Source organism: Scomber japonicus, chromosome 10 (genome assembly GCF_027409825.1).
Source record: "Scomber japonicus isolate fScoJap1 chromosome 10, fScoJap1.pri, whole genome shotgun sequence".
NCBI lineage: Eukaryota > Metazoa > Chordata > Actinopteri > Scombriformes > Scombridae > Scomber > Scomber japonicus.
The window spans coordinates 3,291,136-3,307,187 of NC_070587.1; the positions used below are offsets into that span (position 1 = coordinate 3,291,136).

Genomic DNA, 16,052 nt, shown 5'->3' on the forward strand with positions numbered 1-16,052 from the left:
TGGCAAATTGCCCTTCTGTGGACATGAAGAGAGTTGAAAGTCAACCCGATTCGTTGTGCTTTGGCTCAAATAATAAACCCCCTGAAGGTTGGATTTCTGCATAGAACTTTAATACTCATCCATATTCATAAATATTCCATAAATGGCTTAATCTCTTATTCTTCTGATTAGGTCTTAGAAAATTCCCACAACACATCGCAGACTGGCAGTATCTTGCTGGCTCCAGGATACACTATCTTCAAGAGGAGGTACACACACACACACGCACACGCACACACACACACACACACACACTAAAACAAACACACTCGCTCCTAAAACACACAAGCATGCAAATAAAGCTGATGACGTGGGATTTCAAGGCCCTAGTTATGTGTGTTATGTGTGCATAAATGTTGCATGTGTGCATATGCTTTGTGTGTGCATGTGTAAAGTACAGTATCTATGTCAGTATGCGTCCAACACCCTTATCCCTACACTCTCGCTACAAACCCGCCGTAGTGAATGATGCCGAGCTGGCCTCTTAGAAGCTTATGTTACTAGAAAGCCTGCAAAGATTCGAACAGAACTTTTTTTATCAGGCGGCACCACACATGCTGCGTGGCCTGGCCTCCCTCTCCCATCCTTTCTCCGCTCTCCTGAGAAGGCTGAGAGGCTTATCCCCCCCTGCCTACCACCCTCCAATCAACCTCCCCTCCTTCCTTTGCTTTCTCACTCCCCGCCTCCCCCTCCTACCTTCTTTTTCTCCTTCTTCTCTTCCTTCTTTGTGAAGAGGGTGTGAACCCACCAGATCTTGGTGAACATGCTGCCGTACGCCAGGCTGAAGCCAAGCCCGAGGAGCCACAGGCGGAACTGGAAGAGAGACAGAGAGGAGAGGGGAGAGGTGAGATGAGGAGAGAAGAGGAGAGGAGAGAGGATAAACGAGGTGGGGCGGCTGTGGCTCAGAGGTAGAGCGGGTCGCCACTAATCAGTGGATCAGCGGTTCAATCCCTGGCTCCTCCAATCTGCATGTTGAAGTATCCTTGGGCAAGATACTGAACCCCAAACTGCTCCCAGAGGCTGTGCCATTGGTTTGTGTGTGTGTGAATAAGCATTAGAAAAGCCTCCTGATGAGCAGGATGGCACAATGCATAGCAGCTTTTGCCATTAATGTCTGTGTGTGTGTTTGTGTGTGTGTGTGAATTTTGGCATGCAGTGGTCAGAACACTAGGAAGGTATAAATGCAGTCCATTTACCATAAGAGAATTAGGAGAACATATGAAATGACAAAATCAGAAGAGGGATGAGGTGAGAAAATGAAGAGATGAGAGAAAGGGAAAGATATGATTAAGGATGAGAGTGTAAGAAAGGAGAGAGTAGAGGTGAGAAAAAAAGGAGAGGAGAGGAAGAGGAGTGAATAGATAGATAGATATGAGGGAGGAGGGAGGTGGGGAGACTCCTGGAAAGGGTAGAGTAGGTGATGCAGAAAAGGTATATGATAAGGAGAGATGAAGAGAGCAGGTGAGAGCAGAGAGATGATGTAAGTTTGGGGAGATGGAGAGATTGCAGGAACAGACAAAAAACAAAGCGATAGTAGAAGGTCAGATGTGGAGTGCCAGAGAAAGGCAGAGCAAAGCACAAGAGAGAATAACTGGACAGAGAAAGGAAGACAAAGAGCCAAAAAAAAACAACCAAAAAAAACTACAGAAATGGAAATCTCCCTCTCGCCTCCACAACACAAAGACCCAACATGGGTGACAGAGAAGCACTCCTACTCCTCATTAGTGCCGGAGATCCCAGCGTCTGTACTATGCTGGCACATAGCGGATCACGCTCGTACCAACAGAATACCAAAATACTTAATAAATTGTATCTGTGTTTAAATTTTCATCGTCTTTCATCCACTAAGTGTACGTAATCAAAGTCCTGAAATGACTGCTGATTGGTTTGCAGGTGTCAGCTTGTCACAGGCAGGAACGTCAAAACTGTCAGGGTGTCACGACATCTAAATCTGGGGTTGCTCAAAGTAGGTACACAATTTCACAGAAAGGTAAGGCTTTACTGAAACTGACAGCCGGTGCACACGACTCAACATTTGTGGGGGAAGAAATAACTGCAAGGTCCAGCAGCACCGTGAATCAAATGAAAAGAATGTTGATTTAAGAAAGAGGTGTACTTTTTGTGTAACATTGGTGTGAATATTAAACTTTTGGATATTATACCTCAGTCTTTATTGATCTGCTAGTGCCAAAAATGACTTAGAAGTTTCTTTTCAATTTAAGTGGAGATGTAAAAGTTAGAGATAGCAAAGATGTTAGGCTGAATTTTAGTGAATTGCAGTTTTTAATTAGTCTAGCCTTAAAAGAAGTGAAAAAAGGAGAAAACTGTTCTCTTCAGTCCTCTAACAACATCTTTTCTCAAAGGGATTAAATTGCTACCTTCAATAGTTTATTATGAAATCAAGGTCTGAAATTTGTATTTTATATTCATAACTATTATTATGGTAAATGGGGAGAATAAAGGGACAAAATGAACAGTAGCGCAGTGCTGCCACATGACTGTTTCTTGTCATTATGAGGTTTTTTTCTTTTAAATGTATTTTTCATGTCATCTTTTCAGTAAAAAGGATGGATGGAGGGTCTCATCTGAAGCCAGGTAATAAACCAATGATTTACACTGTTTCTGTCTGATGTCGGCTATAATGTCACTTTAGACACTGAGTGGATCTATTTTCTTATTTTAATGACATATGAAGTTTCTTATCATGACAGTTTACCACATTGACTTTGTTATATCTATATATATATATATATATATATATATATAGATATATTTTGTGGAAAAACAAACATTGTATGATACATCAAGGTAGTGATATGCTGTTATTGAGAAAACAGAATCATTTTGCATTCAGTAATAATGAGTAAATGTCTCAGCACTGCATGAAAAATATTTCATTATAACATGAAAACATATCTCAGAATAACACGAGATGTATCGCATTAGAACTTGAAAAGCATCTCATCTCTTTTTTATTATAACAAGAAACTGAACCAAATTCTTTTTGTTGTGGCGACAGCAGAGATGTTAATTTTTTTCTTTTCAAATTTCACATAATAAGCTTTTTCTTAACACATAAAAAAATTATTTTAAAAAAATCTATAAAGAAAACAACTTTGTATTTGTACCCTTTTGTATTTTGCATTTACAGACGACATCCAGCCCTACTCTCAATCCTGCCGTCTGGCTCTTCTCAGCCTCCGTCTGTCTCTTTTTTCCGTTACCTGGCAAACGACGGGGAACTGTGATCTGTGAACGTGGTGGCCATCAATCCCCAGCGGGAACACTGCAGCCAGCGCCATCATGCAGCCCACCGCTGTCATGTTGTTCAGGTATGGCTGAGAGTTCTGGATGTAGCTGAAACACAGGGACACACGTAAAAGACAAATCAAACACATTTCTGCTTAAGGATAAATAAGCATCGATTGTGTCCGTGGCCTCGCTGTCAGCGCTTTGAAATGTCATCCGCTGCTCCTAATTAATCTCATGTTGATTTTTAATTTCATTTGTCATGTTTATTTCCTGACTAATTGGAGCTGAGAGAAGGCAGCTTCCTGTTGTCTGTGTGATGAGTAGTGAGGCCATTACAGGTGAAACTGGCTGCATTTATATTAGTAAAGTAAGGGGAGGGGTGGGGAGGGGGGGTTAAAACACTGACCATGGACATTAACATCCATCATTCCTTGTCGTCTCTCCACTGTTTCTTCCTATTTAGCGTAGGAGGCAGAACAGCAGCTATATTGTAATATTCTAGTTTTTTTTCTAATTAAGTATAAATTGCAATATTTATTTTCTGTGCTGTTTTTATGAGGACTATTTCTTTAGCTCCAAGACTACGGTGGACATTTACTGAGGAATGGCAGCCCCTTTTTTTGCAGAGCCAAAGGCAACTGTCAGTTATTTTTACTACTTTCTTTCTATCTATCTATCTTTCTCTTCACCCAGGTCTGTTCTGCCTATTTTCCCAATATTTTAATGTGTCATAGCAGCTCCAGTCTAGTGCAGTATAATTGAGCCAGCCAGTTATATTTATCAGACTATTATAATGTCTGTTAACAAAAATAATCTTGTCAAAGGAGTTTAATATCTCTGAGTCTTACCTCTGATTTTTCACAAGTCATTCAATCACTGATATTTAACTCATTATTCCTCATTACTCCTCCTACAGCCTTCATTAAGCAGGGTGACAACATGCAGTTCAAAACATATCTTCTCCTCTAACAGTCCAACAACAGAAAACACTTTCCTTTGTGCTCAAGTATGTGCAACAAGCATAAAAGCAATCCAGCATCAATTTTTATTTTGGCAGGAGGGATGGTTCATTTACATTTTTAGTCTTAGTGAATACTCTGTTATTATCTGCTTTGATCAAAATGCCCCCAAATCTGTGACTTTTTCTACAATTATAACTGACATTTGTAAGAACTATATTGCAGCCCACCGCTATTAAGAACAAAATGTTGTGAAATAGCTTTGAACTCAGGGGTAACACTAGCTGGTTAAAGGACCAATATGTAATATATTGACTGTAATGACCATGATATTTTATCAAAAATTATGGAAACATGCTAATTTGAAATACTGGCTTTTGGGACTGCAGATGAACATTACCTATAAGCTAACTCTGGTACAGTACATCAAGGTAACATTTATATTTAACGCTGTATATGGTTCCAATAAAGAAATTACTACTATTACTAATACTACAGCCAGTATGTTCTCCTTTGAAATCTCCAGTCTGGTGTGGAGCATCTGTTTTTGTTTGGGCCTGTGTGATTTGGCCCATTGCCCAGTCAACCTGATCATGGTGCTGGCATGTAATTTTAACATATTACGTGCAGCTCACGTTCTGTGAGATCAGATTGATGCACATTTCAACCTGCATGAGATTTCAGTCTGGGGAGGAAGGGTTGAAGGGAGAAAACTCTCCAGTATTTTGGATTTGGACTGCAGTACTCATTTTTAATGTTTGTTGTCAGTGTTACATATTTGTCCTTTAACTAGCCAGCACCCTTGATTATTTAGCATGACATTTCAAAAAAAAGGAAATGTGTAGCCACTGTTTTCACTCGTAATATTTACTTCTTGACTGTAAAAATCCCCTCATGTCCATTCTCACTCATCATTTAACAAACAGCAGTTTGTAATGATTTTACACAACCTCCGAAGCAGCACAGCTGAGTGTGACTGTAGCAGTGGCAGAATATGAATAATCCACTGTACTGAATGGTGGCAGAGTATCAATGATTGGTAATTCAAAACTGGGATGAATAAAACCAACACTGCCTGCAAAACTCAATACAACTGAGGCCGGGTAAGAAAAAAAATCGGGTGAATGGATCCTTTATTATGTCATTCTGCCATGACAGCAACAATTTATTGTGTATGCCTTACAATCCTTATCATCCACATTTGTTTCTCTGCCTACATCTTTAACATGGGGTTGAAATTAGATCTTGTCATTGCACTGAAGCGTGGCTTCTAAGCGTGTTTAAACACTGTACTGTATGTCGAAATACTGACAGGCGATTAAAGGATAGTGGGGGGGGGAAAGGAAACCACAATAATAAAAAAGAAAGTGCAGAGATCTCTATCTGTGCTTATTCAGATGCCATATTAGAGACAATCTCAGTGCGACAATATTTTCAAAAAACTCTGCATTCAAGGCTCATGTTTTTAACATAATCTGAAAATTTACCATAACACATATGTATCCAGCACAGCAGCTGTCTTGTACGCTCTAGCTGGAGCTCATCCTGCAGCAGTAGGTGTGTCTTTTATTCTTTCATCCCATTGACCTGCCCTTGTGTCGCCCCGAGGCCTCGCAGCTTATTTACTGTACAGCCACACATTCATGCTGCCTGCATACAAACCACATATTGTATATACACACACACACACACACACACACACACACACCTGGCCTCAATCCAACCTTTGATACCTTTGAAAAACCTTTAATGCTGTTTCATACTATGAATATATGATGTTCAATTCACTGCATGAGTTATTTTCTGATCTGAGGAGCTCCTTTCTTCTCATATTATTCAGCGTGTCTTGTTGCTGTGTTACACTGTGGTTAGAAAACATCACAGTTGACAGAAAATTTGGCTTTTCATTTTCTTTATTTTGAATTTTTTGGATAACTAAAAGGAGGTTATTGTGTGAATCTGAGGTACTGAACTCTGATGTTTGCTGCTGATGTTTTAGATCGCTGGAAGATATTCTGTGATCAAACTCTGCTGTAGCTGCACTAGGAATCATCAAAGGATCACATGACTGGCCTGTCATGACTCAAACAGAAATGAGAGGCATAATAGCTGATATTTAAACAATGTCAGGGTGTTTTAGTTTTTAAAGACTTGCTCCTTTAAGACTGTGATTGTGTTTGACTTTTTCTTGTTTCTGAAGTGAATTGGTTTTGTATCTTTCTCTTTTAACAAGACAGTTGGTGGCAAACTTGTTTTGTGAAAACAGCTTACTGAATAAATTTGATTTGATTTGATCTGACTCAGAGTGTTTAGGTTGCTGGAAGCAGCCCAAACTGAAATTGTGTTTGAAATATAATCAAAGCTGGAAGAGGGCCTGACTGGCACACTGGAGTCAGCCGGAGATCCCCAGAGGAGAAAACCTCTCCAGCTCTCCGAAAACTCCTGATAAGCTCATGGACTTATGGGACTTTAAATCATTTTGACCCAGGTCAAACATAAAAATACTATGTCAAAAAGGCATATGCTGCGCTGGGTTTACAGACATATATTAAGCTCAGAAATCCTAGATCAAAAGGCATTTTTAAAGAAAGTCTATTTGCATTTGGTCTAGGGCTACGTTTAAGCTGTGACAATGAAACCAGCTGCTAGATTTGCAAAAGCCACACCCAAATCACTAACGTGGCAGTCTCTTAAGAAGCTGCAGTGCCATTCAGTGTTTATATTAACCTCTAAAGACATTAACCTCATGCTGAACATGTAAATTATTTTTTTCCTCTGTTGCATCCCACTTCACATTTTACAGAAACTCACATTCACACTCAGAGTGCCAGCAAACTGAATGAAAAGGTCTGCTGGAGCAGCGGGGGCTTGTTACAGGATGTCATTTCCACTCATCGACTCTAATCTTTGGAGCCTTTGTAGCTCCTCAAACAGGTGACCTCCATCAGAGAAAAAAATCTCTCTAACCTCTGGGCCATAAATGATCAATTTCCATTATGTTCACCTTACAAAAAAACAAAACCTTTTAACTATGACCTCCACCTTTAGAGAACAACTGTATTTTTATGGAATATGAGGAGTGGAAAGAAAAACAAACTACATTCAATCAAATTAAAATATGGATTAAAATATAACATTTTATACAATATAATAATGAATGCACAAAAAGCATTTTAGGTTTATTACTGTGGACCTGAGATTGGAAAGATAGAGCATCCATTCATTCCCATTCAGTGTTAGTGAACTTACCGGACGTTGCCATTATAGATGTTGAAGGTGAGGCAGACGATGCCGAGCAAGATGCCGAGGCCGGCGAAGACGGACACGGCAGCAAACAGCTTTTGCGATAAGAACCTGTACTGTTCGTTAACCACTGTCCGATCAGCTGGAGGCCCAGCGCCTGGATGGAGAGAGAGCAAGAGAAAGAAGAGAAAATGTTTCTGGTGCCATCTGCCTCCTACTCTGCATGATCTCCCAATTACAGGACCCAGGATACAGTCTACATCTCACAGCAATAATGAGATAATAACTTTTAAAGATCACCTTTACTTACAGCTCCATATAATTGCTTTTGACAGTTGGCGTTGAGATTGGACTTGGTTAAAAGCCCACAGAGGACGATACTTTGTGGCCCTATTAGATCATGCTGTAAAGCAGTTTCCACTGATGCACTTATATACAGTGTTATGTTAACCTACGGTGACCAAAACCACAAGACATTAAGAAGTTTTTTTATGATTTTAAAGTACTTTTCTTTAAACTGAAATCCACAAAAAACATTTATTATATAAGATGTTATTAATTAAATACATACTGTATATACTACGTACAGTATAAACAGGCAGCATGTAATCAGGTTTGGGTTTGGACTGTCAATGCATGACTCTGGGCAGCCCCCGCACAGACACAATTAACTGCCCCGTAATTTGGAGGATAATCATGCTCTCAGTTTTAGAGTTCCCATAAGGCTTCAGGGTGTAACGTTTCCATAGATTCAGTGAGAATACTGTTGGCCACAATGTATATTTGTGTACATTCTGGCAAAGTTGTGCCATTAAAAGTTTGCTGAATTATCTATCAGCAGTCCCTGTTTGCATTGTGCCCATAAATGTAGAGAAAACTATCACTGGATTACTTTGATACTGAAGAAAACTTTAAAATGTGATGATTCAGGTGAGTTCTGAAGCATCTTTTTCTATGATAAACGTAGATTTATGGAATTTTCATTTCACAGTACACATCTGAAATGATGATATATTTGGGGAGTGTGCTTCAAGTCATAACAATATGGATAACAATATGTGTCTCCTGTCTGTCTGTTCAAATTTGAGTTATGAGTCAAAGAAGGTGTACGAGTTTTGACGTCTCTCCCTCCGCGCTCTCCTGGGGAGACGTACCTCACAGTTTGAAAGCCTCTGATCTTGGGTTAGTCTTACAGTATAAATGAAAATTTGGATTAAAATGGAAAGTGTACTGTGTTTCTCTCTCTTCTTTGATCAAGCCTGGTACAAAGTCAGTCAACACTCGCCAAGAGTACAGTACATGAAAACTAACTTAGGTGAAACTAACTGATCGTTTCTAAAAACATATATTTAACCAGGGAAGTATCACTGAGAGTCAGGCTCGCTTTCTCAGAAACACCATGTTCACATTTACACAGATTAATCTGCTGACCACTGAGCAGCTCCACTGTAGCAGTTGGAGTTTAAGTGCCTTGCTTAAAGGGACCTCAGTGGAAGTAATGATGAAGGGGCAAGTGCTGCTCCTTTACTCTCTTCACCAAGATGTCTCATGCCAGTCCAGTCAAGACCAAAATTGCCCCATAACAAGCTTTTATGGAATGGAAAATGTTAAAACATAAAATTTAATTTGGCATTTGCGGATTTTAATTAATAATTAGCATGTTATTATTAGAGAACCAATTACTGCAGTTAAGTGGAAACCTCATAACTTTCCATAATGATTGGATCATTGAGTCTTTTGAGATGTGATTCATACGAGACTGCTGCCAGGTTTATATCTTGTCATCAGCATTTAAAGAGACTCATGCATGCAACTGTAGTACCATATTCACCAGTACTTAACCACATAATTACATTATACACAGTGAATACCAGATGAAGTTACGCAGTATAAGTAAGAAGTATAAATTCTTTCTGCATGCTCACTCTCTCATATACGCTGCATAGTTTCACACTCTGTCTCCCTCTCTCTCTCCCTCTCATTGTTTCTTACATCAGTCAAATGTCATTTAAATGTCAATATCATTAAATCAAATTCCCATCGCTAACAGAAACACCTGTTCACCCAAGCTGAGTGTGCGACACGCATTCAACCAAGGTCAGGAGGAGTTTCCTGAAGTCAGTTTGACAAATTCAGATCGACATGGGTTTAACTTGTGTCACGGTACTGGTCTGAAAGGGATTCATGACACAAACCCTGTTTACATGAACCTTTGAAAACTCCTCCACATACATTTTACAAGAGTTGAAAAGCCTGCTCAAAGATTGGAAATCAAGAAACCTTTAGACATTCAAACGTCTGAGTCAAAAGCAGTCAACAGCTCTTCATGCTGTGTAATATATTAAAGGAAAATAAAGGAAGAAGTCTTGGGATTATTGAGGTGCAGCAAGTTCAATCAAACTTTAACCAAAAAGAACTCTCTGTGCACTTGTAGTCATGATTCTGACTATTATTATTTGCATTTATGCCCCAGGTGTCCATATTTTTACTCATATAAGTATATACAGCAGTGAACACATACACACCGCCCACAGATTAGCATACAAACCTGAAACCTCTTCCACTTCCTTTAAAAGGATTGGTTCACAATGTTTCAAGTCTGTGCTAAAACAATCAGGTTTCCAAATGAACACTGACATATTTTTCTTGCCTTAATCATTTCCCTTGTTCATACTGGCCATTAGGGGATCCCTTCATAACACACCTTCTGTGTAAGTGATGGGGAACCAAATCCATCTATGCAAAAATGTATTTTAAAGTTTATTTGAAACTAATGTGAGACTTCAGCTGTTCAACTTAGTCAAATCAAGTCAATATCTTTCAAGGTTACAACCATTTTAGTGCCCAGTTCCCTCTTTGTTAGGATCCTTACACTGCAGCTGAACAGGGAAACCCTTTGTTGAAACACAAAAGGTATTTTTTTATTTTTACTAAAAACATGAACTGTGACTAAAAAAGATTGAAGAAGCTTCATATTATCTTCAGATACACTTTTAAATACATTTTTGCTCAAAAGAAGAACTGAGGATTTTGTCCCCCTTCACTTACATTGTGCACAAACTTGGAGGGGATCTTGTAATGGTCAATGTGAACAGCAGAAATGATTACAGCGAATTTCATTTGTCAGAGAAAACCCCGCTGTGTACTTTTAGAAAACCCCACAGGGTAGCTTTAAATACTGTTATTGACACGGCTCAGGCACAGAGAAGTATACTGCCATGGACTGTTACTAGTGATCCAGACTTAAATGTCAATTTCAGTAAACAACTAGGAGCTTTAGTGCGTGTGCGTGTGTGTGTGTGTGTGTGTGTGTGTGTGTGTACACTAACTACCAAATTATTCATGCTTGTATAGCTTAAACCAGAAGAATTCCTTGGTGAGGAAGGTTCAAAGAGGGGCAGATGGACAGGGAGTCTCTTTTTACACTCAACAGCCTCTGACTATCTGTCTGTTTAAATCTGGGTTCTGCTTGCAGATTTGTGTGTCTGTGTGTGTGTGTGAGTGCTCTCGAGTGTGCATATGCCTACGTGCACTGTATACTTAAAGTTTGTATGATAAGCATGTAGACCCATGTAGGCTTATGCTCAAGAGAGGGTGAATATGAGCACAGTAGAGCATTTATGCATACTGTGTCTGTGTGTGTGTGTGTGTGTGATTGAGAGAGAAATAAAGTGTGTATGAAAGATGGAGAAAGTGTGTGTGTGTGTGTGTGTGTGTGTGTGTGTGCGTGACTGAGAGAGAAATAAAGTGTGTATGAAAGATGGAGAAAGTGTGTGTGTGTGTGTGTGTGTGTGTGTGTGTGTGTGTTTGCGTGACTGAGAGAGAAATAAAGTGTGTATGAATGATGGAGAAAATGTGTGTGTGTGTGTGTGTGTGTGTGTGTGTGCGTGTCAGAAGCGAAGCAGAGCAAGAGTGTCAGCACTGTGTGAAGCTGATGTGTCAGATGTCAGAGGAAAGTGTCAGAGTGTCACCCCCGCGAGGGTCGCAGGATGTCAAGACGCCCATCATGCTCTGTTTAGATGCTTGTCACTACATCGTCACACAGCTGACATGTGTGTGGGGTGTCATCTGACTGAGGAGTGATGATATCAGTCTTCTTTGAATTCAAGCTTTCGACATTGTTCATGTGACATAATGTGTTGTTAATGAGAATGTATTGAGAAAAAGAAGTGTTTGTCCATCTGTGCAATTTAGAGGACATCTATTGGATGAACATGAAAGCCCACAATCAGCATACACAACATAGGTTGATGCATTGAGAAGTGGCACAAATGTGCAGTGATCCAAACTCGTCACATATGTGTTTTAAAAGGTATAACTAAGTATGTGTGAAAAATAACAGTCTGTGCGCTCTTCGCTGTGAGCACATTACACCCATATTAACATATTTAAATTGGCATCCTGTGTCTATTTGAGTTGATTTTGTAATGTCAGTATTAGTTCACAAATGGTCTGAATGGTTTAGCACCTCCATACTTCATAGCCCACACTGTTGCCTCGTAATCGGAAACTACAGCATCGGAAATGACAGCATTAATGTATAGCTAAGACAAATGTGTCGAAATGGAAATTCCTTTGAGAAACATTTTCAGCCTCCCCTCCTTAATCTTGCTTATACCGTGTCTGTATCCTTAATTTATTCATCCAACAGAAAGTTTTATATTCACTTCATCTTATTTTACATTATTTCTTTCCCATTGTTTTTTTATTTAAGGCAATTCTCATTTTTCACATTATACAAAAGTTAAAGTAAAGAAACAGAAAAAGAAAAAATGATCAAAATCAACAAAGCATGGGAAGCAAGTGGGGAACTGGATCAGTTCTTGGTCAACTGGATTTATATCTATATTATCTATCCTGATACGGCAGCGTCCTCATTGTTTGCATTAAGGGTGATCCATTCAATTCTTTTCTTATTTTTCTACCTTATGTTGTTTTTCTACCTTGTTGTACTAACTGCTGCTGTGTGTGTGTGCATGTATGTCGTGTTTCAACGGTCCATTCAGTCAATGCATGTGCAATGTTTAAACCCTCCTCCGTCCTTGATCAAGGAATCGGGACAGGGTGTTGCCATGGAGACCCAGCTCTATAACAGTTGCCACAGCAATTAGAGGAAGAGCTGAGCTTTAGTGGTTGTTAGGGCGACCGTGAAGAGAGTGAGAAAGTGAGGGAGGGAGGCGCCTGGTTAACACACGGTAAAAAGAGACAAGCGAAGGGGTTAAGTTAAGAACCCCTGTGTGTACTCCACCCTGTCAGCGTGGAGCAAATCAAACACCCCCCACAGTGTAAAAAAAACAAAACAAAAAACTCCAAACTGAGTCAGAGCAGGAAATTACTCATTTCCTCCCAACAAGTAGATGTGTCTTTATTTGGTAAACAATAAAAAACTAAATCAAGCACAGATAGAGAGCAAGGCAAAAACAATGTAAGCAACGCTCACCTCTGACATCTCGGAGAGTGAGTCAGTTGCAACTCAGTGGGTTTTAACCGGGCCATCACTGAGTGTATCACATTGCAACAAGCCAAGCTAAAGAGCTGGCCGGCGGCCTGGTGAAGGACATGTTGCCTGCATGCATACAGGTCACCCATCCCTCGCCACTCACGCTGCCCTGGAATCGCTGCTTCTTCTCGGTTCAGTTAAGCCTTGGCAACAGTTCATTTCCTTAAAAGCCTAAAAAAAGACGTCTCTCCACGGGCCGCTGCGGCATGCAGGATTGATTAGTGGCACACTCCGTCCAGGCACAAGTATGTCACCTCTCCAGGGAGGTTTGAGCCAGTAAACAACCACAGAATTGGTCTTGGTGTGACTCAAATAAGCACTAAATGGTTTTCACAGCAAACGAGAATGTGTGTAGAAGGAGTTAAGAGAGTAGGTTCTGGCTTGTGTGGCGTGAGCTTCTTCATATAGAAGAATGATTTGTTTGGTTGTTTAGGACCTGACTGTTGTCCTCTGTTTGATTACTATGCATCTTCTTTTCAAACATTTTAACACATGTTAGACAGAGAGTGTGCAGACGGCTAATTTTGGGTGTGCGTCAGCATCCAAATAACTGGCTTCACCAAAAGTAGTGGTTAGAAAACATCCAGCACGACTACATATCATTTAGAGAGTAAGAGAGTCTAAATTAAGCTGCATCGAGGAGGTCTAACGTTAAAGAACATCGATGTGACTGATGACTCACGGCATTAAGGACAGACAGATGCAGACACAGGAAGCTGGAAAGACAGGGTCGTAAACTCCATCTTACCTATCCAAACATCATTGCCAAACCAGGACAGGTTCTTCTGAGAGCTGTCATAATAACCAATCTTCTTATAACTGCCTCCTAGATGTTTGAGAGACAGAAAAATGAGGCAGAGACAGGGAGTGAAAGAAAAAAAAGAAGAAAAGTCAGAGAAAGAGAAACGGTTGAATCAGTATTGTTTGTGGAATTCATTTCCTCCCCTGTTATTTGTGGGGGGATAATGATTTCAAACTACACAACAAAACTTGGCACTACTGATAAACATTTCTATTCATACAGCTGCTATTTAGTTATCATGCCAGTGCTTTCATATTAATAGGATGCGTGGGTACAGGAAAAAACACACAATCAACAGATAAAAGGATGAAAAGGTGCATAAAGAAGGACAAACAAAGATGTACCAAGGGAAGAAGAGGAAGAAGAAAAAAAAGGAGCGTATGTGGCAGTCTTGACCAGGAATACTGACGAGATCCCACAGTGATTCAGGGATTCAAGTCAGGTCGTCTAATTGCGGATGTCAAATTACCTCAACTTCATAACAGGAAATATGAGACAGAGTGTGAGGGGAAAGGGGAAGGATTATAAATTCTCATCCTTTAGGACACGAATGAGAACAGAGGTAGAAAATAATCCCCAGCCTCTTCCTGTGCAGAGAAACTCATTAAGTCAGTGGTGACAAATAGGATGCCGTTTCTAGAAACAGCTTAAAACGAAGACTTGTGCCCAATTAGAGTGAAGCCTTGAGTCAACGTATTCCTGCATCAAGCCCATTCGCATGTGCAATGATAGGACATCAAGACCAATCGCAGTGAAGGCCACAACAACACCCCGCCTTATAAAAAAAAAAAAAAGAGGCTTTGGTTTGAAATGGGCCGAGAGCAACAATCAATACATGATGAACACAGTCAGCATTGCTTTTTTTGATGAATGAGTGGCATTTACTGTTCAGACCTGAATACAACTTCTGTGAGGAGACAATGTGGGAGTGTTTTACCTTGTAGCTGTTCAATAAGAGTCATTGCCATCCTGGAGCCCTGGGCGTCAAACACCACCTGGCCCTGTAACACAGACAGGAGGACTTTTACTGCAACTAGTCAACCTTTTCTAGTCTAAACCATCTATAACTATATATTGTGTGAGACATCTATAACAAAAATCTTGTTCACAGTCTGTGTCAAACTGCAGGATATCAGTTTCAGGCTGTCAGATTGTGCTCTGAATGTAAGGTTAATCGTAGCGTTACGATTATTACGTAAATAGAGAAAAATATGTTAAAGCAGAGGCAACTCATCAGCTCACATCGTCCATCTAGAGCACTCATATCTTTTCATTTCACCTCCATTTTTTTTGTTTTTGTGTGCCACTGACGTATCAGAGTGAATGATTGTGTTTTCCTTCTAACCTTTATTCTGAAAACTGCACTTACGACATGTCACGCTAGCCAGTATATTTTGTGTCATTTTAACTGCTCTGTTCTTAGACCGGGGTCGTAGCAACTGTCACACTCTGAGAATTTGGTCTTAAATTTCTGACACTGTCAGAATTTTATAGCAGGCTGTCTTTGGTTTGCCAAAGCTTGGAAAACATGTGATGACAGAGCACTATTTTAGACTGACAGCCAAAGATTTCACCACGTTTCTCTCACAATTGTCAACTTTTATCTCAGAAAGTCGGACAATGTAAAGGAGCCTTACCAGCATCAATAACTTTATCGTATATTTTTTAAAATAAAATCAAATAAACATTCTTCAGAAGAGCAAGAAAAACACATTAAAGCCTTTATTTAGTTGGGGTAATTACAGGGGCAGGTCTAGTACATTTTGAATATGGGTCCAGACTGGTACACGCTCAGAAAATGTATTACACTCAAATTTAAAGCATTGCTCCTAGGCAATAATAAAGTGTACATTGTTAATAGTTAATTGTTGTTGTACAGAACTTCACGTATTCGGCTATGAAATCACATCAATAAATAAGCACTGGCACATCCAAACAGCCACAAGCAATAAGCAAATGTGTTTTTCAATCCATTAGCTTGTTTCCATTTCTGTTTAATTTAATGTATTCTAATAGTGGTGTTTGCAGCTGTCAGTGAAGTTGTCCTGTTAACATTTTAATATGGTCTGACTTGAAAACGGACATAGTTTTATAAAGGGTTGTGTGTTGCTGAAAGTGTAGGTATGTATGTATGCAGTAGTATTATGTCAAAATACCACTGTGATGGGCACTAGCAATTTCATTGTATTAAGTACAGTGACAAAAAAGGCATCTTATCTCTTATCTAAATGTGCATCAACAGTTGAATTTCCTTCTG

The 16,052-nt window shown here is 39.7% G+C and overlaps 1 protein-coding gene across 1 annotated transcript in view; it reads right to left on the bottom strand.

The window, feature by feature from the left end:
- The window catches only part of gabbr1a (gamma-aminobutyric acid (GABA) B receptor, 1a), a 74,631-nt gene that overhangs the window by 12,145 nt on the left and 46,434 nt on the right, over positions 1 to 16,052 (bottom strand). Inside the window, exons 13-17 of the mRNA XM_053327232.1 lie at positions 14,733 to 14,796; positions 13,742 to 13,819; positions 7,500 to 7,650; positions 3,264 to 3,396; positions 736 to 852 (exon numbers count right to left, since the gene is read on the bottom strand). Of these exons, the coding sequence (XP_053183207.1) occupies positions 736 to 852; positions 3,264 to 3,396; positions 7,500 to 7,650; positions 13,742 to 13,819; positions 14,733 to 14,796 (543 nt within the window). The remainder of the gene's footprint in view (positions 1 to 735; positions 853 to 3,263; positions 3,397 to 7,499; positions 7,651 to 13,741; positions 13,820 to 14,732; positions 14,797 to 16,052) is intronic.